Raw genomic sequence first — 27,657 nt, 5'->3', positions numbered from 1 at the left:
GGTTACCATGGCTATTGACCAGCCACAGCACAAGATCTCCTAATACCACTTTATAATTTGAGCTTCCCCAATGAAATGCATTAGATTCTGCAGTATCCTGCACCAATGTGTAAATAGGGAGCTATAAATAACCAAGGAAGAACAAGGAACAAGCACATTAATGTTTGCATATGTGTTACTTGCAGGTCCCATATTTTACCCCCAGAAACAAATATCATGACAAGATACACAAAGCCATTATGTTCTGACTAACAGAGCTCAGATGGCACGTTTATCAATGTGATGATAATGCCATTGCAAAGCTGTAGTTAAGGTTATTCATCAGGGTTTCTATTATCAAGAGATTACAGCTTGGCAGGAAAAATTTGCTGCTGTATGCTGAAATTCAGCACCCCAGGTTTTAACCAGGAACTGAGGTTCCCAGTTTAGGTTTCTGCAGTTCAAGAAAACAGAAGTTATTTCTGAAAGCATGCAAGAATATAAGAATATATAGTATGAAAAACATTGTTTAATCAACTTAAGAATTTCAAATTGAAACCTCATGGGCTTGAGAAAGGCAGGACAACACGGTAAACTCCTGCCTGCTACTCATCTCTCTCCTGAGGTGATGCCTCAGTCAAGTTTAGATCAAACACATCTTCCAAGAAAATCTAAGTGCTATTTCATTCCCTTCCCATGATTTCCACCTGGTTAATCAGCGCAGAGCATGTTGTAATGCAATGTTATTTACAAACACACCGGCATAAAGCTTTTGCTGTTTCTTCTTAATCCAGGAAATGACTTTTTTCTTGATATTTCTTTAAAAAGATCTCCTTTTAGACCACGTCCAAGAACAGCAAGTTCTTCTCTCAACCTTTCCCTTAATCATGAGCATATAAAAATGGAGGATTTGGCTGTCATGAAAACAGTAAATACAGTTCATGTTTTGAAAGGCCTGAGGTTTTCTAGGCAGATGCCAACGGAAGATTTCACCACCTTTTGTATTTAATATGCCTTTTTAAGTTTTATAGTAACTACAAGAGGAAAATATATTGGGTTTTAACAGTTAACAGCAAATAAATGCTAAATGCATAAAAAGCATCTTTATTTCTTAATCATCACAAGATGAAAAAATTATGGCAGTTGTTCTGAAAAGAAAATGAGATCTGGTTGTAACTGCAAAGCTTCTGTTGAATGTGCAGCACTTTATAGATGGCCCCAAACAATTTTCTAGCATGCAGACATTGTATATGGAGTTCTAGCTGCATTTCAGTGCACACACTACATTTTATTAAAAGCCTGGCTGAGTTTTAATGTTCTATTTTGCTTATGTGTGTGTACAGTGCAAATAAAGGCGACTGCTGACACTGTTCAATGATATATACCGTCCTCTAGAAACAGAAGTATCTTGATAGTTTAACCTTAAAATGTCAGGTAACTCTTACAACAACATAACTTGTATTATTTGTAACTTCCCCCCCCCCCCCAAACTATACCTGGCTGTAACAGAAAGTGATGCTACTATTTCTTCTCTTTACCTTCAAGGAATTCTGTATGCTCAGTAACAGACAGGACTAAGTACTGCTGGGTAAATAATCCCATCAAGGGCAGAAGGTACTTCAAGTTCAAGAAAATGCAACTGTCACACATCCAAGCTATTCTCAGAAACCACCTAACCACTGCAGACATAGCATGCCTAATTTAACTCTTTCCACAAGCTGCTTTGTTCCCTGAACATCTTCCCCAGAAGAAGTCCAACTGACACTGCACCAGCTAGCTCTGTGGCCATAGAAGGGAAGGTCTTGGGGATGGGATTGATGTGCCCTTGCTATACTCCAACCATCTCCAGCTTTAGCTGGCAGGCTTTTTCTCAGTCCTGCCTCCTCAAACAGCCCAAACTGGGGACTGGTGGCTGGGCTAAAGCTGGAGGAAAACACTTTCTGGCACCGAGCCCAGGAAGGAGAAGGTGGAGAGAGGGACAGATGTTCTGTCGGGTCAGAGAGAGAACAGGACAGTCAAAGACTTCCACAACACAATTTAAGATGCAGAAATTGCCAACTAAAGAAGAGAGAAAGCTACAGAAGACAAGACCATTTTGTAAGAGTACAGGAGAGGGCAGAATGGAGAGAGGTTCCACAGAAATTTCTTGGCCTAAGAATGTTCATCCTCAGAGCAACTTGCCATGAAGAAGGACTGGTCCCAAGGTAACGCAATAGGTTACCCCAGTAGCATGAGAACTCTGAGCTCACCTGAAACTGTGCTTAAAGAAAAATTAAGATCCATCCCATGGGAAAGAGAAACACTCAAGAAGAGCCCCCATCCAGGCCTCTGTTGTGTTCCTTTAACATGCCCTGCTGCTGGGAGAACAGGATATCCTTCAGCCTCATCTGAACTTCATGTTATCGTTTCCTGTCACTACCGTAACTCTGCTTAAGCAATTTCACCCTGAGCATTGCATCTTTGTGCTGCTGTGTGTTACGTCAGGGAACAGCAAGGTTGCAAAAATCACCTACCCAGCAAACCTGCTAACAGAAAGACACCTAAATATCTCTGCATGTTGTTCCACAGACCTTGGCATTGTGTCAGAGACCTGTGCAGATCTCAAGCGCGCAAGCAGAAGTACATCTTAACAGAAATGTGAATGTTCCCACTGTGCCCTCACTGTTATCTGCCTTTAGCCTACAACATCTCAGATGCTCTTGGGTTAAGTTTACTGCTGTCCCATCTCTAACCACAGCACTTGTTTGCCTACTCCTGCAGGAAGTAAAGCTGTCACCAGCTTGCAGTTTAGTCTCCTCCTGAAGAGGCTGCGCTGAAGCACAGGTCATGATTGGAAGGACCTAATTCTCTTCTCAGACAGAACCATGCAAAGATATGAGAAACACAGTCTGACAACTGCTTGAAGATGTCTGCAACCACTTCCTACAGAACTCTGTTGCAAGAAACTCCTGTTGTAGAGGAATATCTGTGCTTTGACGACCACTGGCACTATACACAGAAGCTCTTTCATGATCTGTTTGGCTTACAAAAAGTCATGCAATAACAGCAGGTAAAGATCCTTCAAATTCTTTTTCCCCAAGTCCTCTTACTCAAAGACAAAAGTGTTTTGATGGCATTCATTAGATATGAATCCATATAAAAAGGCATTAATGTTCTCATTGGACATTCTGAGCACCTCTTCAGAGCACATTGTTGGGTCATCTATGTGTGATAAAACCCTTGTACTCCTTAGGCCACGTACCTGTAAGATCAAGTATCCTCTACAAACAAACTGACAAGAAATATATCAGCTGAAAGGCTTAAAGGTGCTGAACAATTAAGCTTTCTCTCCCAGTTGGATCAGTTTGTCTTCCTGAAAAATTATCCTGCAGATGAAACCCTACCTCAAACTGTAAAAGATTTACCACCAAAGCATTGTAGAGATGCAGAGGCACACAACATGGCCAGCCTGTGTTCCTACAGCCACAGCCCTGTACACAGACGGGAAGTCATTAAGCAGACTCCCTCAAGGGAATGCCAAAAGATCCTGAAATGATAATGAACCCCCTTCCATGGTGCTGCACTGTTAGCTTTTGTTTTGAACAATAGATCTCCCATGATACCTCTCGCTTGCTGAAAATATTGGTATTAAGTGAGCATGAGCACAGCTGTGTGTAAATTACATATATAAACAGATTAGATTTGTATATTTATACTGGATGCAAACACATTAATAGCACATTTGCATACACAGTTGGCTAAATGAGATTGCATGCAGAGCAGGATTACTAGTTACAAACACATTTATTTAGAATTTTCAATAAAGTATTTATACTGCCATTCAAGAGGTCAAAGTGGATCCAGCATCCTTTCTTTCCTCTTCCCCTTCTTAGAAACACACAAAAGTGCTCTTTGTCAACGTGTTTTCCATGTATTGCCAACCCCTCATCCCAACTCTTCTGGAGAAAAGACTCTGGAGGTAACAGAATAAACAGCACCAGGGTGCTTATGTAGAGGTAACCCAAGTTCTCTTCACTTGATTTTACTGAAGGTGATCTTGTAAGGGAGTGACAAGAGTTCTACATTTGACCACAGCACAAGCTACCTAAATGCCAGTTTATACAACTTCTCTTTCCCTTCCCTGTTTAATGCCACGGATCGATGCAAAGTCTGCATGAAAGGCAACATGATATCGAAGGTGACAACAGCTCTCAGACATTTCCAAAGCTGGGGGAGAACTCGGCTCTTGCTTCACCCCAGGCTTTGAGCTGTCAGAGTGCTGCTAACCTCATGTGCTAACCCCAGCTTTATTTTACCATCAGTATTTTAACAGAGCTATTTTTATAGAGAGATATTCAGGTTTATCCAGTACAGAAAGCTTCGATTCACTGCACTGTACCTGTTCCTGCATGAGAGCCTGGATGAAAACGAGAAAACAAAACAGCAGGAAAAAAAGAATCAATTATGTCTAAATGAGGAGCCTTTATTTTTGTTCTAATTGTGCCTTGATTGTTGGCTCTGGGTGCTTTCCCTGCACATCCCCAGCCAGCCAGTCTCTCTCTCGCCTTCACATTTCACATCGGTTCCTGTTCAAAGGTCCAGTCCTGCCTCTCGGGTTCACCACGCTCACAGCCCCGCTGATAAATCATCTACCAACCTGCTCTTGGAAATGCACTGGCCGCCTTGCGATGGCTCTGGCCCGGGTTGCCAAGCAACCTGCGCAAGAGGGATGTCTGAGAAGTGCTGACAAATAGCCAAGTGGCTGCAACAACAGACTTCTCTCTGTCAAAAAAACGTGTTTGGGAGAAGTGCCTCCCCCGCCTCCGCTCTGCGCGAAACACTGCGTGATTGTAAAACCCAAATCAAAAGGCTATTGTAATGAACACACACTTCCTGCTCAATTACTAATTGTTCAAAAGCTGCGGGGAGGCTGCGATCACACAGCGTATGGCAACAGAAATGTGATCCGGTAAACGAGATAAAGTCAACAGCACGCCAAGAAACCTGATCTAAGAACAGCCTGCAGTGGCACATCACAGGCTGATGCACACATCAAAAAAAAAGCTGGGTATTAAAGCAGCAGCAGGAGGAAAAAACAGGAGAAAACCTTTCCTTTCCTGAGCTCCAGGAGGGGTATTTGATAAACAACCTTGACTCTTGGTTACAAGCATTGTCACCCATCCTCACACCACTGCCGGTGCGTGCTCCCACATGCCAATGGGAAGGTGAGCACCCTTGTTTGGAGACTGCTCAGTTGGAAACTTAGTCATATCCAAGTTCCTCTACTGAAGTCAGAGTGGGAGGAGGAGACAGTCGTGTTTACAAACCAGGTCTAAAGAACTCATCCCCTTGTGTCACTGAAATAGAGGGTCAAGCTGCAGGAAGATCTTCCAAAGAGAACCAGGTCCTGAACCTCCAGAAGGCTCCACCCTAAACCCTCAGGAGTCTGCATACCTCTCTTCTAAACAGCAGTACACAAAGTTAGTGATATTTAACATACAGGAAAGCACAATCTTATTCTACTCAATCATTTCCACCAGCAGCAACTGTCAGCCAAATTGCTCAAGTTTATATTGAAATTTCCATTAGACTCTCTGCTGACAGAACTAAGGGTCCACCTATGCAGGCACGACAGGCAGATCCAGATCTGTGCAGCAGTCCAGCTGCTCACAAAGCCTCCTTGAGACATTTGCTCTTTTGTGATGTTCAGCAAATGTAGCACATGTCCATAAACTGGGTTTCACACAGTGATTCCAAGACTATTCCCTTCCTTGGCCACAAACCTTAAAACCCAAACTGGATGGAGACTGCCTTCACTGACAAAGTCCCAGCTTTCTATTTGTGGACGTTATCTGTAGATTGTTGTCTCCTGTAATCAACAGTTTCCCAGTAGCCTTCCCAGCTAAAATGATTTAAGTGTGTTTTTACATCATTGATTTTTTTCTAAAAGATGCATTTTAAGAGTTAAAGAGAACTAAGGTCTGGCACATTTGTGACCCAGAGAAGCAAAACAATATGCTGCTGCCAAAAGACCACAAAAAGCTTTTGATTATATTTCAGATTGCCTTTTACTGTACACAAAGAGATTCATTTCTGATTGTTATTTTAAACTGCTGTTAAATGCTAATATACAAAAAGCCTTCAAACTAAAGAGTCAGTAAGAAGAAAGAAATTGGACAACATGTTCCTTTTCAAGGACATAATTCCTTCCCCACATGACATCTGAAAGCATCTCCCTTGAATGTAGGTAAGCAGGAGAGAGTCAGCACTTAACCTGCAAGCTTCAAGCTAAAAAAGAGAAAACTATTGGCTTTTCACTTCTCAAAACTCACATTCATCCAGATTTGGCAAAAAAATGCACTTTAAAAAGATAATCCATAGTTCCAATTAGTGGTGGTGGTAAACTAGTTGAAGTATAGAATACAAAAGCAGAGACAAACGGGCAAATAGAACAGTATATGTAATAAAGACCAAAAGAGAAAAACTGCACTTGTGGACTATGAGCAATGCCCTACTAACCACCTTCCACCCAAAGAAATGGTTCTCACACAGCCATTTGGAATATTAACCTTGCTTTTCCTCACATGATCTCAAATATCTGTACCAAAAGCTGCAATGCCAGTGCATTGTTACAGTCATGAATGTTTCCTTGGATCAAGCCAACACCAGAATGGATTCCATCCTCCACAGGGCTCAAGATGTTCATTATGTTTCCTCACCTTTACTGGCAGAAACAAGCCAAGAGGAAAAACCAGCATATATTAGGCTCCCTCTGCATTTCATTCTCCTCGTACTGTTTTTCTTAACAACAGGATTTTTACTCAGCTTACAATACCACAGGGAACACCACTCTGCCCACTAACACAAAGCAGATCTCCATTAAATCATCAATACTAAAATGCCCATCCTAGGCAATAACATGGGTGGGTGAACACAGCTACACACCAGCCCCCAACCCATGAGCTGTAGCTCAGCAAGATCAGGCTACAAGGCTAATAACATGAGGCTTAACACAAAATAAGCTTCCACTTGAGCTCTTTCCTTAAGCATTAGAGCATTTCCATTTTCTCCCTCTTCTCCCCAAGAAAAATGCATTACATGGATCACACAGAGCCCTGAAAACACACGGCCATTTACTCAAGTTTAACACTAACACACAGGCCTAAAGTCCTTCTTTTACTGGAACATTTTTTGTCCTTCCAGTCAATTTGTAACACTGAGCACCAAAAAAAGGGCACTGGAAATGTACTGTGTGATCCTTTCAAGGCTCCAGCATCGTGTTTCTATGCAAATTCCCTATTGCTGAAATATTGTTCCACTGGGATTCCAACCGTTATTGTCAATTATTCTGGAGAGTATTTCTGCCTTCAGTGACTTGATGCAAATGACAGAAGGAAACAAATAAAACCACTTCAAGTGCTCTCATAGTTTAGAGCGATGAAGGAATCCAAGAATAATGAGACAAAATGGTAGCAACAATCCCCAAGGAAATTATACAGAGAGACAGGTACTTCTGTAGCTGACTTCACAGCAGAGCTGGTCGTGGTAGCCACGTCCAAGTCTTGAGTTCAAGCACCAAGATGCAAATCCCTGTTTGTGACCCTTACTGAAATGGCATAAGGCAACCTCTGCAAAACTGCTGGATCTATAACCAAGCTCAACACAGCAAACTTGAAAAGTAGATATTTGTGGGAGAGAGGGCAAGGCAGAAATGGTGTCAAGACTAAAGAATTACCTCCTCAGACACATAGAATTGGACAATGTCTTCTGTAACAGATAAATAAAATATGCATCCTAATAAAACAGAGGTGCCCTCTTTTGCCTTCCCCAATTTCTAACAAAAGGAATGTTTGAGTGTTTGAAGTTATTCCAATGCAGTGGAGGGTAATTCGCTGTGCTGCTTATTTATTAGCTCCTCTAAAGGCATAAGCCCCTGTCTGCCTAATCTCCCCATGTAGCCTAAAAGCTATATAAATCCGATACTAGGAGGGGAAGAAAGGAAGGAAAAAGCAAGGTGGATCATGTACAAGTGGATAGGGAAACAAGTGAGATATCAAGAGGCCAGTAAAAGCTAAAGCAAAACCACAAACCCAGAAGCTACGTATGCTTTTGAGTCTTTACCACAATATATTCAAAACCACAAGACACATGAAAGTACAAAAGCAACATTGGACAAGAAACATAAAGTAGTATTTTTTTCAGTTCACCCTCATGAGCCCTGCTCAACACATCTTTTAGACAACATTTCAGGGGGAAGGAGAAAACCCAACCACATGCCATTTTAAGAGAACCTTTGCAGAAGCACAGACAGTACTTAGGAGCTGTCAGGGGCTCATCTGTGTTGACTATGTAAACTTCTCTAAAGGTTAAAAGTGAAGTTACTCAGCTGCTAGGAAATGATAAACAGTGTTCTTCTAAGGTGCCTTCCAAAATCTGAGTTTCCTTCCAGATCCCATGACACCCCTCACACGTGCTGCATAAGCAACGTGGAGGCAGACTCAGACATGAAGCCACTTCAGCTCAAGCAGACTTCACCAACTGTAGCAGGTATTGAGTATCTCTCTGGATCAAGTCTTTATTTGCTGTCAAATTCTTTTTATGGCATTATAATCACTAGCTTTGCTGGTACTGCTACTCTCATAACCAATTAGGAACCTTGGATAGATGCAGAAAAAGGTGAGTATTTAGTCACTGTTAATCTACCACAGAAGCAGCCTATTATCAAACAAGTGCCACCTCCACAAACTGAAATGAAATAATAGCTCCCACAGAGGATTTGGAGCCACTGACAGAATGGCAAGTGTTCTCAGGAACATGCAGCTGAGCAACTGCTGATGGATCACAGTTCTTTCACTCGCTCTGTTACAGCCTGTAATAGAACAAATGATCATTTTTCAGCCTAATTGAATATGGCCACCCTGCTTATGCACAAAAGGAGACAAAGCTCTGTAATTTGCTTCATTAAAATGCACTTTTATGGCATCTGAAAGAGTAGGGGAAAAAAAATGGTGTTGTTGATAGGGAAGATTAGGGGAATAAAATTTATCATGCAAACACAACTTGCAAATGAGGTGTGTTTTGGCATTTGTCCTGCTGATGCTTGTGCAAGAAAGATAAGTCCTAAAGCACACAGAGCATCTGTATTGTGACAGTAATTAAAGTCCCTTAAATAAGAATTGTCACTACACTAATTTGAAGCAGCATTTTTTCATTTTCTGCTGCCATGACCACTGGGCCACACAACATAACTCTCAAACTGTGAGGCAGAACCACAGAGGATTTAGAGATGTTCAAAAAGTCTGTTAAAAAAAGGAACCTTTTCCAGCATTAAAACCAAAGCTTCAAGCAAGAATGCTGCATTTCAAATAAAACCTCATATATGTTACAGCTTTCTGAGATGGAATGTTTCGGTACTCTCACCCTCCACAAGCCAGGTGGCAAACCTAGCTGGTTTTCCTCTCCCCTTCTCCAATCTGCTTTAGTTTTCACTGCTTAGAGATGCTAGGCAGAGGATCTAGGAAGCTGGAGACTTACCTCAAATTACTTCAGATTCTGTAGACTTACTTCAGTTTCTTAACTCAGGCAAGACACAAACTTGACCAAACTACTGAAATGACATGACTATTGGAATCATTTGAAATCAAACCACCAACTCTGGATGTTGCTATCACTATGAGCCAATAAACCAGTCACCCCTCCCTAGTCATTAGAAAAAGCAAACCTATATTTTAACCACACTATTTGTAGCCTTTCCAAAACAACAAGTCTTCTGAAAACAGAAAGCTAAATAACATTTGTTATATTTCAATTATGAAAGTGCTTCCAAAAGCATAAACAAACTCCTACATTCCTAGATGTTGGGATAACGTTCACTGAGGAGCCTGAGCCAGAAATCTACGGCCATTTACTACATTTGCATTCAGAATGAGAAGCAAAGTGTGAAACGCATCTTACTGACAACTATCAGCCTGCTAGAAGTCAATCATCCTATTAACAAACCTAAAAAATGAATTTCATAATGTGGAAATTAAGTTATTGACAAAGAAAGGGAGAGGAAACAGGTCAGTGGAATATCAGTCAGCTCTGACACTTGATGCTTAAAACCACTGTGCAACCCACACACCATGCACCCACTCACTCTGAAATGACAGATGCAGGGCAAAAGGACTTTTACCATGATGACAAGAGGTGAACACTCAGAATCACTTGCTTGCTATGCCAAAGGCTTTAGCCCCAGCAGCTTGCAGAATTGTGATGATCCCTGCACTCTCCAGATGCTCCTCCTGTTATAATGTCATGACTCAGTTTCCTTTTGGAGATGAACAGGACACAGGACAATGTTATTTTTAAACCTGATTCCGGATCTCTTAGTAGATAAAATCTGAATAAAAGGTCAGAGTATTGACGACTGGAACTGTGTCACTGACCAGAGTGCCATCTGACAGAGAGAAGAAAAAGAGACAAGTCCATGCAGCATATTAGCACGCTTGGTTCATTTTCTTCCCCTGCACAAGGCTAGGGTGAACAGTCTTTGTTTCAGTTGCAATACTGCTGAGCTGCACAGCTCATGCTTCTATACATAGAACCTGTAAGATATACACGAACATTAAAACCGACTCCAGCTCTGTTGCTAAGAAACTACGAAGGATGGCTTTTTTGGCCCTCTTCATTTATAAAGTAACCACTTTGCCCTATGGGAGAACGAATGCAATCTCTCAAGTCCCCCAGTGTCTTGTTCTCATTTTTAAATGAACACAGAAAGATGATGGAGAATGCCAGGAAGTGTAAGTGATCTCCATTTTTAAGATGCCCTTGAAAATGAGATGAAAAACACAGTTTCAACAATCAACTGCCGTCGTATTTATTAATCTTTCAAGCAGCAGATTCTTTCCCCTTGGCAACAGTGAACTATGTGTATGTGCTTTTGTCTATCACAAATCTTCCTCTAGAATACAAAACCTCTCCAGCTCCTGAAAGCCACCTACAAATTATTTAGTTTATGCTGGAGTTCAACTTCTGAGTTTAGAGTTGAGCTTCCGTCCCCACACAGAAATAGCCTCCTAAGCTGTGGCAACTGGCCAGTGTAAATATTTGTTGTATTATTTCTTGGGATCAGCAAGATGGTAAGTGCTTAATAGATAAAAATATTCCACATGAAGGCAGAGAGACGATGAATCAAGAAACATATGGCGGTTAAACAAAGCAAATAAAACTGATATTGTTAAGAGAAGACTAACCTATCTGGCAGCTGTGGAAAGATCAAGATTAGCAAAAGCAGAGAAATCGCCCATTTTGAAGCCAAGGTCACTGACAGGATTTATAGATTTATCCCTGAAGGCAGCCTTTGCTGAACATGAAATGCTGAAATCATTTTTCCTTTTTAATCTACTTCCCCCACCCCATTTGGGCTATCTCATTTGCTGGAGGCTTTTAAAATTCATTCCTTTTCACAGCTGGTTAAACAATGGAATCTTTCTGCAAACTAAAAGGACAAAATTGATTGCCCTACACAAACTTTTCTGCACATATAATTGATTTTTAATTCACTGTCTTATTTCCGAAAGGACTTGACAATAAACTCAGTGCTGCATGTGCAGTATTGATCCCTTTAAACAAGGGCTTGGATCAAAAACTGATGCAAGTTAGCCACAACCAGAAAGATTATCTTTTGTCTAGAAACCTGTGTTTAAACTAAATTCACCTTTTCTAGCCATATTACACCCTATACACTGTAGTGGTACTGAACTTTACCTGCCAACTGCCAAGTAACTGTGATTTTATGCAACTTATAAGTTTTTGTCCCCCCAAGCAGAGTAATTTCATCCCTCATCAGTTACTTTTTACTATGAGGACTGATGTTCTTTTACACTGAGTTCTCAGAATAAGCTTCAGTCCAGTGAGACTCTACATTTCCACTCTCTCTTAAACTAAAACCTTGTTTATTCTTCTCAAAATCAAGGTCCTACCACACCATGGCAATTTGTGTTTGGATTGTTTACTTTTCATGTCAATATTCAGTTAATTTTCAACAGTTACTGATCTCTTGCAGAGAGCAGCAGAAGGCTTCATTTCTCAAGTCAAATGTTAATTTAGTCGGGACCATCACTATTATAAAGCTGCACTGTTTACTTTTTGGAGATAAAAGAATAAAACTAAGTAGGAACTGATATCTTAACCTTCTAAGCCCAGTCAATTACTCACACACAGCCCTGCAATGCCAGCCTTCTTTTCAAATACCCCTTGACAATCCCCCACCTCCCCTCCCCGATTCTTCCAGAGACTCTGTTTCAATTTTTCTATGAATTACATTTTCTACAGCTGCCATATAAACAGTAAATAAAATTCATGGTATTTTTGCCCCAGTAAGCAGCTCTGTCTTCCAGCGTATCTGAAAAGCCTGGCTTCAAAGGAGTGAGCCATGAAAACAATGTTTTCATGAGCAGATACTCCAAAAAGGGCAGATGAGAGACATTTGAAGATAATTCCAGGCAAAGAAGCCAAGCAAATAAATTCATGTGTTTTGCATAAGTTATTTCTTGACCGGCGACACTGGATTACAAACCCTTGCAAACGCGTTAGGAAATGAGTTTGCTGTATCTTGTCGGTTTTGGCACAAGGATCTCCATTTGTGTGTTATGACAAATGAGCTTTAAGCTGAAGCCAGGTGTGGATATTTTAAAATTTATGAACTTGTAAATCCCTGTACATGGCCAATTAAGGTTTATCACCAGCAAGGATTAACCTCTTAGATTTATGTGCAGGGTTAGTTATTTGAATCCAGGTTGTTTACCCTCAACTACTCTACATCAAAAGCATAGTAAAATATTTAAAGGGTAGAGTATTTCATGATAAAAGCTCCTTATCAAGGTCTTCACCGTGTGGCAGCAGCAGCTCTGCATGGACATGTGCAAGTGAAAACACTCCCTTCCTCCTAAGGAGCACTTACCCATCTCTTCCTCAGGATTTAACATCTCTGAGAGGCTGAGACCAAGTGCAGAAGAAAGAAAAAGAGGAGGAGTCCAAGAAGTAATGCAAAGCTACCGTTTCACCCACATTCCCTTTAACTTTTTAAGCACAGCTCCGAATTTCAAAGGTGGTTCAATCAGCCTCACCAATGTTCTTCATAATCAACATCTGAATGCTAATTAAGAGCACAATTCCATGCAGCAGAAGCATCCCTGTGCAATAAACTGCAGCACAGCAGCAGTGAACTCTGCCTTTAGCTAGCATGCATAAGTAAACAGAATTAATAACTACCCAAGTGTGGACGGGTGACTTAATCTGTTTCGATTAGATGCAGCTCAGCCCGAGGCCTTTGTGTTATTTAAAATGTGTTCATCATGTTTAATTAAAAACCTAATAAACTAGAGGTTCTTTTAGTTCTGGTTTGTATTTCTCTCTTCTGTGAGCCGTATTGATTTTTGTTAGTACTTTTGATAAAAACAACAGCAAAAAAAGCACATTCTGAATAAAGAGACTAAAATGTGAGATCCCAGAGCTCACAGAGAGCTCTGTGAAGAACAGTCAGAACTCATCTATGTCCTTCAACGTTTCCATCATGAGGCAGACCAAAACTGAAACTCAGTTCATGAAATGAACAAAACTTAAGATGAACATTGTGTCCTTTTGTGACAGCCATTTGATAGATTATTTATCTGAAGTGTGCACAATAAGCTCATTTTTGGACCAGGAGCAAGTGCAGGGTCAGAATTGTACTGAACACGAAAGTATAAAACCCATTTTGCAGAGATTTTTGTCCCAAGACAGGTGGAAATTCCCTAAGGACAATTCTTCCTGTGAACTATTTCCACTGTAACCATGGCAGAAAATATCAGTGTTCAATTTAACCTAACCTCAAAGAAGCTAATGATCATAGATCCAGATTTGGACTCTGTGGAACAGTAAAGCAGCATATCACATGGGCAAACACTAGAGTTAAAACATAGGCACTCAGTCTTGGGTTTGTTGTACTTTCTCCCCATAGGCAACAAACTCTTAACTCTGCATGTTGCAAAATACAAGTTCCATGTCAGTTTAAGTACTCCAACTATAGAAGAATTGACCAGCAACATCTCATCTTTATGGGGATTTCTGATGGCTTGCATCAAAAATGCCTATACTCTGTCAAAGATTAAGAGACGTTGAGCTGCAGAGTAGAACTCTCTTTCGATGCACTGAGACAACTAAGATGCTTCCCTCAAACTCATCAAGGGGACTGTCAGGGTGAAAGAGAAGACAGACAAATATTAAGTACACTTTGGGCTGTACTACAACTTACTCTTACAGAATGACAAAAGAGAGTCTTCTAGAGACTGGGCACTGTCAGGTCTTAGGGAAACTAGGAAACATGTCTGAAGAAAATGAAAGGAGGAAAGTGGTTACTCTAATCTCATGTACCCGAAAGATTCCTCACAGAACACATACCCAACAGCTAAGTCAGTCCCCTTTCCCAGCACTGCCCTGTCAGACACAGCATTCAATGGCAGGAAACCTGTAAGAGGGCACTGCCACCAGCTGCATCAAAAAGGAGGAATTGCTCCATGGTTTCTTACCAAATAATGCTTCTGCTCTCACCTGCACTGCTCCCTATTTGAGACTCCAGCCTAACACTAACAAGATCCTACCAGGTGATGATGCTGAACGTTGGTTTACAGGCTGCATGCTTACAAAGTGCTTAGATATGGCATTGTGTACGACAATTGCTCAACACATTTGTCCACACAAGTAAATTCATGAGCAGTACAAGATAAACCAGCCCTCCCCACTTCCTACCATCTCTGGAAATCAATGTTGTCAGGTGTAGAACATGCCTTTATAAACAGGAAACAGCTGCTGGCAGAGCTGCAAGGAGATGCAGCAGTAAAGAAGTTTCTTGAGCCACTTGTGTTTCTAAACCTGTGGCTATTTTTAAGCCTGATTTTATTCCCGTATGTAAATTCAGGGGCACACTGAAAACCAGTCTTCCACGCTGCCTAACACAAGGGAGATAAACCTCTGTCTTCATATTTACAGAGCCATCCATTTAATTCAATCACTGGCAAATTTTAGCCTCTGTTTAATTTGATCTAAACCTCTGTAACCACATAATCAGTAGTAAAAATACTGCAACTTCCGTCCGTTTTGGTAATCAGCTCTGATCACTGCAAAGCAGCTCTTACTTGACTATTTGGTCACAGGCAACAAAGCTGTTGTAATTAACAACAAAGGATTTATCTTCTGGCAACAGATAGTCTCCAGAAGAAGTTACAAACTTTGCAAATACATGTATTTTGGGTGAATTTGAGTTATTCACAGTGTTCCACCACTAATATCACTGAAGACTGCAGACTTGTGTTGGACACAGTTTCTCAACAACATCAACTACAGCACAGTGGAAACAGACTCAAGCAACTAAGACTAACCACGTTACAGAGGGTTTTTGACTTAAGGGAGCGTGAAGTTTTAAGAATCGAGTTTTGTATTGTCAGTTCTTTCCCTGCATCCATGTGACTACACTTCTACTTCAGTTGGTTTTGCCACCTGCTCAATATTGACAACGTTACAAAAGGGGAAGTGTGACTTTTTGGGGGGCCAGAGGCATGTCAGGGGGCAGAATATCATGATAGGATTAGAAAAGCAGAAAGAGAAAAACTGAGACAAACATTCTTTCAGTTGGTCACATACCACAGAACCTTTTCTCAGGGGTTACCTACCAATGCTTTGTACCTAGGGCAGGATCTGCTTATTTACCCAAGTTGTAAAAATAAAGTAAGTACATATTTGCTGGGCCACAGGAAGAGATTAATTCCAAGTCCAGTACAAATGGCTTGGACCTGGGTCTTGCACTCCTCTTCAAGTGTGTCTCTTGGATTATCAGTCAGCCACATTATTAGAGGCTTCCAGCTGCTCATGGTTTGCCATCCCAGGATGGAGGGGGAACACACACCTCAAGTTCTCTCCAGACTTTGGGTTTGACACATTTGCATTTTCTGAAAACAATTTGTTATGGAGTCTGTGTACCCTTAGTACCCTATCTAGCAGGCACAAAGAGTTTGCCTCAGTTTCACAGATCCAACAAGAAGTTAACTTCCCTTGCAAGTCTCAGAAATGCTCAGGAGTGCAGTACAGCTTTAATCCCAAGTGTTCTACAAACTGCCAGGCACAAACATGCTCTGAAGTTGTGCAGGTGGAGCTTAGCTGTCTATAAATAAGAGCACAGTTTGATCTTTGGCTCTGCTCAGGCTGGAGAGCTGCCAAATGTTTCTGGAAACTTGGATGGAACAGAACAAGAACAAATATGATAAAATGAGCCGAGACTGACAATGATTTATAGAGTCAATGATCATTATTTGTACTCAGAGTTTGCACTTTTGGAGTAACATTTCACTTCTCAATGAACTTCGGGTTTTTCTATTTATAAGACTCTATTCTTTATCATTTAACCCAGACTGCTCATCAAAAACCCCTGAGCTGCAGCAGCTACGGCATTCACAACACAGTGCAGTTGATGGAAAAAACCAAAGGGAGTGAAAAAAATCTACACAGGATAAAATAAAGAGTGGTGTTGGCAGTGCACAATTTAACCATAAACGTGGAAAAGACTGTATGCAGGAAAAACAAAGGTTAAAACAGGATGATTACAAACTTCAACTAGATACAGAGCAGAGGGCCTGGAGGATTTGTCCTGACAGTCAGTTCCATAAACAAAACTCCCTTTTGTAACAAGATAACTGTAAAACTTATCAGGAAACCATTCTAGGCTTTTTACTCATCTTCGCTTGGCTGCCAGTGTTAGCACATTATCCTCTTTCACTCTACAGCTTCAGACAGCCTCCTTCCCACAAAGGCCCTTTGTTGGATTCCAGAATGAGTCTACTTCAAAACAGGTTTATATGGCCTGGCCTACCCCTAAATTTAGCTCTTGCAAAAAGCTTCACGTAAGGAGAAAACAAGCACACATCACTCATTGGAATAAAACCCTGAAAGACTTACAAAAAAACCCTACAGCTCAAAAATGTGTCTCCAGTCATTGTCTGAATAATTAAGAAATGTTAAATCCATGACAGTTTCATTGACTATTCATCAGTTCTATTTTACAGCACCAATGCCGACTTCATTAGTAGCTTAACACGATCACAACACTTCATTTATTTACTTCAAATACTTCACCAATTACCAAGCTTAAACATTCATTAATTTAAAGGGACATCAAACTTTTCTCTTGCCACTTCTACATGAGCAATACTGTCTCGCACCATATCATTTATATCCCTGGTAAGCATACATGGCAAGTTGAATTTCTACTCCCATTTATTCCAGTAAGGTGTGTAAGACAGAAGAAGCTTTTCCAGAAGTGAAAGGTAAAAACCATAAGCGAGGCTGAAGTTGTTCTGTGATAAATATTTGATCCTAACTAACTTCCAATCATCTGCTTTTCTATTTTAGTGCATCCTGCAGCCAGATTACTGAGCTAGGATCTAAACCATTTCACCATTTTTCCATTTCCACATCACCAGACATGCCTAGTCAGCTGATGAGGTACTGTCTTCTTCCATCTTGCATTTCACTTCAACCCATCCTGTTCAGCATAATTAACATCAGCATTAAAATGCAAAATATTTTGGGGATGTAACACAAGTGAACTTGTTCAGTGCTGTTCCTGCGTGCTGAAAAAGCACGAGTTTGCCCCCTTTTTTAAAGGAACAGTCAAGTACTCATGTGCCAGCCTAAGCTGCAAGGTCTGACAAACAAAGGGTTGTAATGCATCAGCATTTGGATCCCAAATGCAGCCAGCAAGCGCATCTTGGGCTGAATGCAATACTTAAGAATCTGTTTGTTTACGAGGTGTCAGCAAATTAAGAATCTATAATTTGCTCCCAACTCTACATGGTTTATTTCAGCTTACAACCTTACAGAAAACTATTTACAACAGTTTAATCAGCATAGTTGCATTATAGCATATGAATAAAAATAAAGCCAGCAGAAACCTCACAATTGCTGCAATTAAGCTGCAGAACAAACCACAAGAAGCACCTTGGTTTCACTAATTTTCACACAGATACCATCTCCCCCGAAGCCTGGAAAAATACCCAAAGTGCTCTCCCAGCAGCACACTCTGTCAAATGCAGCTCTTATGAAAAGGTGCCTTTAGGTTTAGGTCAAAATTACGTTCCTCCACTAATCAAACTGCAGAGCAGTATCTTTTAGCAGGCTAACAACAACAGTGATGTTTCAATTGAAAGCCATACACACCAAAAACCTCAACCTCTGTCTCACAGAATGACATGTTTACACGATCCTTTTCTGCACTACAACCTCAAACCTAGAAAGACTAACTACCAGCTCACAATAAAACAGCATCCATATGGAAGAATCATCACTGTGCCTAGAGTTGTGCAAGTTGATGAGACATGCAGTCTCCCAGGATGTTAGATTGCAAGAGCTCAAATTCAAGTCCAAAACTGCACTGTGTTTTTGCAGCAAGCACCAAATTCATCATGTCCATACATTACTTTGGAAGCTACTTGTGAGATGGATGCACTGTTTTCAGTAGAGTTTTGGAGCCTGACAATTTGTACATACATTAAAGTAAATGTGGATGGCATGGCTAAATCCCAGCTCTTAGATACTATCTGTTTTTGGTTTGCTCTTCATCAGACTCATCCATCGAGAACTATGGCAGTAAACACTTCAATAATTTGTATAAGGGGAAGAAGGGACTTAATCTCAAACTCTGTTCAAGTGAAACACTAATATCCAATCTCCCATTAAGCAACTTCAGCTGACACTGTCAACAGGCTTCCTCCAACATCAGCAGGAAAAAAAATCAGGCAAGATGCCTTTTACATCTTGTCCTACCCCAACTAATTGATGTGGCCAGCCTTCCTGGAAGCCAAAATGAAAGTGGAATTCAGAGTCCACAAATTCTACAGCTGTTCATCTACCCCATCACAGCCTCTCTAACACAGGCACTTGATCTTATTCTACTACCAGAAAGGTTGTTTTCCCCAGTCTGATTAAATTGTGTGTATCAAACAAGGGCCTGCTAACTACTAATAAGGGCCTACTACGTCAGAACTGTGCAAACATGCATCCTGTGCAGTAAACTCTTTGCCTCTCTTTCCCATCAGGGTAATCTCTAGCGGAAAAAGAAAAATGAAAGAAAAAGCAAAAGAAGCAACATGAATTATAAAGGCTTAAGGGAATAATTCCTTTCCCTACCACTTCATCTTCAGTCCAACACTTCTCAATCAGTTTTGGCACAGGTTTCTTCACCAAGCGCTGCAGGGCCTTTCCAGCATCGTAGTTACTTTCATGTAGCTGAAAAATAAAGACAAATAGATCATTCAGTGGAATTAGCAGTGATCTGATATTGGAGAAAAACCAATAAATGAGGCCACATGAGATGTTCTATGACTAATTATTTTTACTGTTGATATATGGAGTCAAATACAAACAACCTGAAGGGTAATTGGGATTTTATTAGGAAAAGAAACAGCATTAACACATGTCTATTTTCCCCTTCTTTCCTGAACTTCTCTCAGGTAATGTCTGAACCCATAAAACACTGAGGATTTTTTGGTTCTTTACAATAGAAATGCCAAGGAAAATTCTTCAGAGCTCCAACAAAATACTTCTCAAAAGGAGTTTTATTTTATGCAGTGTATTTTGTTCGGACTAGTGAAACCAGCTGGAAAAACTAACACACAGGAGGGGCTGAAAGTCATGGGATGTCAAGTTTACCCACTCAGAAAATTCTCCCTGTTTTGATTGCACTGCAAGGGTGGCCATGCTGTTGGAAAAGGAGTAGGGAAGAGAAACAAAACCTCTACAGGAGTACATAAAAGCAACGAGGGATGTTTAAGTAGGCATTAACTGTTTCAGCTGCCACAGCCTACAGTTTACCTTATTTTCAACCATAAATTGGGTATCTATATGATCAAAAGCTGTCTGAAGTAGACAGAAGACATTTAAATCAGGATGAGGCAGAAAAACAATCACACTGAAAAAAGCATTCGGGGATGAACCCATGAGAATATCCAGCTCTTAACTCTTGATAGAAAACATTTAGCACACTGTAGATTCATAGCCTGTCCTATCTTCAAAGTACAGTGGGATTTTCAGAAGTGATGGACTAGCCAGGAGCCTGCTCTTTGTCTTCTGAACCTGATCTCAAAGAAATATTGCTGGGATGACAAAAACTGAATTATCTTCCTACGCCTTAAAGGGAGAACAATTTGCATGCAAACTTCCCTACAGAAACAAGAGGTAGAAGGGAAGCAAAGCTGCAAAGCTATCTGTTAACATCACAGAATTTCACAGACTCTCAAAAGCTTCTTTACAAGAGAGAGAATCAAAACATGATTCTGTACACTGATTAACTCCTGCTTTTTCTCTCCCATCCAGAATTTATCCTGAGCCATCTGTATTCCAATCTCTAGAAGCATCCATGCTGCTTGACCTGGGCTTCATCAGCCTCAGACAACATTTCAACAAGTACTATAATTCTTGAACTTTTCCCAAGACTGAACACGGATCAAGACACAATCACTCAACAGCAACAAGACATTAACTACTTTGTCACTATTGATATAAAGTTAAAACCTGATTACAAGAGGAAAAAACCCTATTTTTCCTCATATCAAAAGGCTCACATTCTAGACCAGCATTCTGCTTCCGATAAAAACAGCAAGATGATTTTCTTCCTGCTGCATGCTTTAGCTATTTACATCTCTCACACAAATCTGAAGTACCAATTATGTATGTTTCACCACGGCTGGACCTCTTCTACCCTAGGGCCACCTCCTAACAACATTGTTCTTTCCCCAACACTGCTTCGTTTGTCTGGTCATGTCTTCACTAAGACTGTAAGCTCTTTGGTGCACAAGAATGCTCTGCATTCAGACTGCATCCAGTAGCATGATTCAGAGACTTGTAAAAGCTCTAAGTAAATTACTCAAATTTTCTTCTGTTAAGTGGGTCTAAGTGATTTCTACTAAAAAATGAAAGCAGGCATCTGAATCAAGATAGACAAGGAGGGAAAAAACAAATCACTGTCCCTACAGAACTTCTTTTCTCAAAGTTAGCTGATTTTCTTCAGTGAAGTCCCTGCACATGAACATCAAGCTCTTAAAAAAAACACAGCTAATTGATTCCATTTGCTGATGAAATTATAGTTCAGTATCACTTTGAGCCTTATTTGTAACACCCAAAGAGGCAAGTTTCCAGGAAACTATTTCATCAGAAGTTGTTACTGAACACCTCAAACCAGTGGCTGGAGAGCCAAACGTGCACAGGACCATGTTAGTTATGAAAGCAGAAGCAGAAGTCCTCTAGAAAATTAGGCCACTCAAATGTCATACTGCATACCTCCTGCTGACAGGAATGAACATGTTATCAGCTCTGTTGGAGACAAAATTAGTAATTACAGATTACTCTTCACACAAAGTGGCTCAAATTATATGCACTAATGCAGAGTAACCATAGAAAACCACATTTGGTCTTCCAAAAAACATAATTTCCTCCCCACCTCAATTCTTCAGCTACCTGACCTCTGCAAGCTACTGCTAAGAGGTGCATTAACACATCAGAGCCATCAGTAGCACCTCACATGGCTGTAAGTCAGGGAGATGCATCGCCTGAGATGGCTTAGCAGAAACCATTGCTTTCAAACCTGTCTCCCCAAGTGAAATTTCCTGATATACAACACAATCCTGGCTTGTAAATCTGCCTCTGTTGACTACAAGGGTGGCAGCTCCCATGACTGCACCTCCATGCAAGTGAAAGAATGATCTCAGTCCATCTTACACAAGCCACAAGTCAAGTGATAAGAGCAGAAAGCTAGGCCTGCAGTGCTCTGCTCAATGTCAATACTCAAACACTTCTGACTCTAAACCTTTTCTTTTTAGTGTGGGGCTTTGAGACTCCTGTGTATGGAAGATCTACTTAAAGGCATGAAAATAAGATGTTCTTTTCTACTGAGTACACATTAATTTTTCTCCTTGTTTGCACTCCAGCACTGGGATAAGATCCATGTTAACGAAAAAAGGAATGTTTGTTTTGCCAGCTCACCTTGCAAATGCTCATTTCTGTGCCTGCCACTACCTAAAGGATTTTTCACTTAGGAAACTTGACAGTGTTGAAGAGAATAGTGCTTCTGTTTCTTTTCCCTCTTTGCTCCCTCCCAAAATACACAGTAATGCCAAAGCCTCTTTGTAACTTGGAGGGCATCTTTATTTTGCCTCAAGGACAACACGTGTTTTTCCCTGGCAGCCCTATTGCCCAAGCAGTTCAATCTGCAAAAAAAAACACTCAGAAAAGCCCAGAAAGAGCAGACTGGTCTAACAGGCAACCACTCTGGGTACTGAACAACACAAGAGTTGACAGGCCATCAGTACCATCCCAAATCAACACAGAAAATCTGAGCGTTCGCTTTTGACCAAGCAGTTACGTAAATAACAATCACAAAATCCTTAAGAATAGACTTGAAAGAAGAGCCACGTGAAAACAAGAGACTTGATACAGGTTTAGAGCTGCCAGAAAAATGTTACTTTTAGCAAGAGGAGAAAAATAAAGCTTTTCCAAGTGCCAGGGGTAGGACAATGCAGCATAAAGGAAAAAAAGAACCTCTTTATCAGTGCCAGACTTACATTTACGTGTTTCCATCTGGCTCATTCTCTGATGATTTCTTTCAGTCATTTAATATAGAGAAGCACTTTATTGGCAAGCAAATCAAACATATAAATAACAGCTAATGATGACTGCCTACAGTTTCATTAACTTCTGGTTGAACTTTCCAAGGTATTGCTGTAAACACCAGACTACTATCCTGTCATCTCCAGAGTCTCTGGTTTTAGCATTAACTCTGTCATCTGATTTTTGAACCACTGTAACATTATGTACAGATACAACGGTGACAAAAGGAATCAACACATACTTTAAAACAGATAATATACAGCAACTTCTGCATCACTGGACAGGATTTTAGATTACAGAAAAATTCTGAATGTGCACGTGTCCCAAAACCTCATTTATATTACAACAATCACTGAACAACATCAGATCACAGGCAAGCCTTATTACCATAAAGCTTGCACATTACCACAAGGTTTCAAGTTCCTACTAGAGCTTCTCAGCAGAGCTGCCATTTTCTGTCTGTGTGATGTTGCAAATAAATCCTCCTTTTGGCATGGCTCAGCTGTCAGGCACCTCTTTTCCGTAATGAACCCATGAATTACATCTTGCAGCTCTGACAACTCTGGTCTTGCTCATCAAAACATTGTTCTTCAATTGTAATTTATAACTTAATTTAAATGTCCCTTTTACTGTGACCTTTTTAGATCAGAATGGCATTGCATCTGGCAGCTTCTACTTCAGCAAGGCATCCTTTAGCAATTACAGTCATTATGATCTCTGTTGAAAAGCCCATCTGAGTTAGGCTGCATTCATGCTACAATATTAAATAATTGCAGTCCATTAAGAACACAGTGAAATTCCAGAGTCTTTTTCTCTAAGGAAAAATTGCTCCTATACAGTGAGAAAGCAGATCCTGAACAACTCTGAAATCTACCTAGACAAGTTAATAAAAGCAGAAGGGATTGCTCAGCCAGAACATGCTTTTGTGGGGATGCAGTCACATATAGCATTTAAGGGACAGCACTGGAATTCAGGGGCTCTCCAGGTTTGTGCCTCTTCCACTGAATGACCACTGGTCACTTGTCAGGTCACAAAGATAGAAGCCTGAGCTGCCAAACATGAGCTAAATGCTACCAGTCTTGCAAAAGCATTTTAAGACTCAAATAATACAGATGAGTCAAGAAAAATCTTTCACCACTGCCAAGCAAAACACTCCAGGGGAACTGGAGAAGAAGAAAGTATTTGCCTGGTACTGCCCTGTTCATATTTACTTATACCCTTTCCCTCTCATTAAAGCACCAGCTATTTTAATCCATGCAGGCTTAAGAACACTGTAGCTATTATTGAGGGATTTACTCCTCTCACTGAAAGGGACCATGGTGAAGATAGCAAATAGCTCTGTAAAACTGCAGAGGGTAGAAAGAAAGAAAATGACAACAAGGAAAATTAAAAGCAGAACAAAGAATTACTACCGTGTGGCTTGACTAGTTAAGTCTTTTGGTGTAATTACTCTAATCCAAGTGCCTAATTTAACACAAAATGCACTTCAGGCTGTCTCTGTCAGTAGCAGGCTGCTGAATTTCAGTGTGATGCAGATAATCTCTACAGGTATGGATGTCTTGCTCCAGTATCAAATGGAATATGTTCCATGGCAAATATCCTCCTTAGGTGAAACAGCAAAAATCCTTTTTCCAATTAGCAGCATTCTTTAAAGTGCTCATCCTCCAAAATGCATCTGATAGCCAACAACACACTAGCCCCAAATGCTCCTCAACTCCAGGAATTTCCCTCTCCTCCAGGAAATTCTGCCTCGTCCCCACCTGCTGCAACACACTAAATGTGGATCAGAGGAAAAATATAGTGCCCTCTCAAACAAAACCACTCTGCTGAGCTCCCTCTGGTGCCTGTCCTGGTTTCATCTGGGATGGTCAAAGACAATGAAACCTTGCACCAATCAACAACTTAAACTAGCCAACAAAAAGACTGACCAACACCTAGTTGACACAGCCTGGCCTGCAGCAGAGTTTCAAACTAACAAAACCAGTGACAGGAATCAGTAAGCAACTTCAAGAGTAGAATCACTATTAGTTTTTGTGGGTTTCAATTATCTGATTTGTGGCATGTGACAGCTTGAAAATACAGAAATCAGTTCCCATTACTTTGGGAAAAAAACACTTTAAAACAAGCAACTTCCAGCTCTTCCTCCCAGTTCTAATCTACTTTAAGTTTCTAAATACCTCTAATTGCTACAAAGTGATCTAAGATGCTAAAGATGGAGATTAAGAAGACAGATGCTTGCATTACATCCACTCTTCACCCACTGTTATACTGCCAGGGCTCTGCCAAACACCTCAAAATACAGTTACAAAAAGCAGGAGTAGAGAGAGCTGACTGTGCCCACTGCTTCTATGGGCATGGCTAGTGCTCCACCAGCAGCCAGGGCAAGAATTTGCCACAGAACTGCAAAATTTGCTATGGCATCTAAAAAAAGCTTTTAGAAAAGTCCAATATTTTATACCTCCCATCCCTCAAAAATTAAGTAACCAGGGTAGTCATTTGTGGCCCTTTTTATTGGCCTGTTTCAGCAGTTTCTCGAGAAAGATTTCCTGACTCATCTTGCCAATTAAGTGCTGAATTTTTCCCCCTAACAGCAAGGATAAGAATGAATGAAAACTCAAAGTGGCAAGATTGCCTTATGTGCTAGAAGTGGCTTCATTTTCCAACATGCCCAGGCAGAGAGTGACGGCCCCTGAAGTGCTATCCTACCTCATTTGAACCATGAGAGTAGCTGTTAATTAAGACTCATCCAGGAGGAAAACTAGTAATAATAAGAAATGCTAACATATATTTAAATAATTCCTTATGCTTTCAACCTTGTCTGTAGTTAATGAACAAGAAAATCTGGTCTAAGGGCAAGTTAAAACAGGGAATAATTTGTCTGGGTGACACTGAATTTCCTTAAACTGATATTACACTGTCATGTTTGTCACTCATAATGACACGCTCCCATGTAACAGTGTGTTATGAGAAGTCAGAACAAAGCTATTAGTAAAGAGAGATTTACACAACATTAGCATATGATTGTTTTGTCTTTTTTCCATGTAGTAGTAAGCAAGCTTAAGTGGTGCTGTTTTACCATAGGAGGATGGAGTTGCTGGCTCTGATTTGCCCAGCAAAGACAACATGCACATTAAAAAGATGAAAACCTGAGATTCACCTTTGCACACATGAGTTTGCACACTGTCACTTCCAGTTTCTTTTCTAAGGTCTGATGTTTCATAGAACTGATGCTCACACTTCTTTAATCAGAACACAGGTAAGGTAGAACACTGAGAATGAATTGTTGTTCTGCAACTTTCTTAAAACTGAGAATAAAGTAGTAATTTAGCTCTTTCTTGACTTGGATTCTCCAAGAAAACAACTGTAGCAACTCTGACAACAGGTACAGGTCAACAGCAATACAGTGTAAGTGTTTCAGTATATGTGTTTCTGCATTCAGCATCTTCAAATGAAACTGGACAAATAAAAAAGTACTGAATATGCATGCTTTCATTTTACATGGCTAATACTTAAATGTCTAATGCATCATATTTAAAGAAAGCACAAAAACTATCTAGTTTTAGAAAGGCAGACCCATTCAGCTCCCTGTTCTATGGCTGTGTAACAGAAGAGACACTCTATCTGAAAGTATAACAGTGAAAGACTTCCAGGAACTAAAACATCCTCTTCCACAGCTCTCAGTGTGACAGCCAGCACTCAGCCAGAGCCCAACAAACTCCAAATGAAAACTTTATTACCTTCCTAAGGGTTAAAATGAGAAATGTGGCATCCAATCCCAACAGCCAAACAAAAGAACAGTAGTTAAAATTTACCTGGGACATTATGTGAATAATCATTTCAATGAGCTGATCTACATGTTGCATTGTGCCTGCCATGATCTTCACTTCTATCTGGTATAATTAACAATAAATCATTCTGGGGGCTCCAGCATCTGTTATTACATAAATAAAACACTAGCAAAGGAGCTTGTCAAGACTGATTTATATGAAGTGCTGCTCTGAAGTTTATTGCATTTCCATAATAAGAAATCATACCAGATCCAGGGGTTTTTTTAACATTAATCTTCTGGGTTGAGTGTGATAATTTCCAGACAAAAACCACAGCTTAGTGCAAGGCAAGATTCTCACAGATTAGTGATCATATTTTTAAGAGATGGTGAACAGGAAGATAAAAAGGGCACCATTTTGTCAGAATAAATCACCTATTTGAACTGTTTTTAGTTAGTCAAAAAAGTAGGCTATAACAAATAGTCAAAGTTCTTAGACTATCTCACCTGAAAGAACTATAATTCAATATAAAAACACTTTGAATTTTTCTAGAACAGAGAACAGATACTTTCCTTGCTTTGTAATGAACAGTATCAGTACACAGAGTACATTTTAAGCATGAATAAACCAAACATCATAGAAGCTTAAAGATCTTTCAAGAGTCATTAAGGCCAAACCTTGAAGATTTTGTTCTCTGGGAAGTACAAACAGTCCATGTTCAGAGAGAATATTTAATGTGAACTACACTGTGTCAATATAGTGTTGAAAACTAGCCTTGAGAGGAGAGGGCATGCACCACAACACATAAGTACAAAATACAAACTTCAGCAAAGCTGAAGGTAATGAGATGACTACACAAGCACAACAGGTTAAATCTTCCTGCTATACGTTACAATGTCATGTTGAGGGGACTGGGAAGTCACAACCAAGGCACTCAAAAATACTTAAATAGACAAACAAGATTCTTAAAGAAGACAAATTAAGAGATTGCACAGTGCTTCTGTTCCAGAAGTGTGAAACCCTTCTGCCATTCAGAGAATGAACCAACCATCGGTTTCTAAAATCGATGTGCACTAGATACACAAAGAGGAAAGAATCACAAGAACAGAAACAAAATATCTGGGGGCTAGTCTGAGTCTCAGAAGCACCAAGTCTACAAGTGCAACTACAGGGCCCTTAGAAGCAAAGTCAAATGAATTTTCTGCCTTAGTCTATTAGGAATGACAAGGCAAAAAAAATTCTAATTCCAGAAGCTCTT

At 40.3% G+C, this 27,657-nt stretch overlaps 1 protein-coding gene across 5 annotated transcripts in view; it reads right to left on the bottom strand.

The window, feature by feature from the left end:
• Nucleotides 1-27,657, bottom strand: part of RERE (arginine-glutamic acid dipeptide repeats) — a 202,080-nt gene that overhangs the window by 53,397 nt on the left and 121,026 nt on the right. For all 5 annotated transcript variants that reach the window (XM_062012752.1, XM_062012756.1, XM_062012754.1 and 2 more), the window contains one exon: nucleotides 19,159-19,257. In XM_062012752.1, coding sequence (XP_061868736.1) covers nucleotides 19,159-19,257 — 99 coding nt within the window. The remainder of the gene's footprint in view (nucleotides 1-19,158; nucleotides 19,258-27,657) is intronic.

This window comes from Colius striatus, chromosome 21 (assembly GCF_028858725.1).
Source record: "Colius striatus isolate bColStr4 chromosome 21, bColStr4.1.hap1, whole genome shotgun sequence".
Taxonomy (NCBI): domain Eukaryota; kingdom Metazoa; phylum Chordata; class Aves; order Coliiformes; family Coliidae; genus Colius; species Colius striatus.
This window is presented reverse-complemented; position numbering and strand designations above follow the sequence as displayed.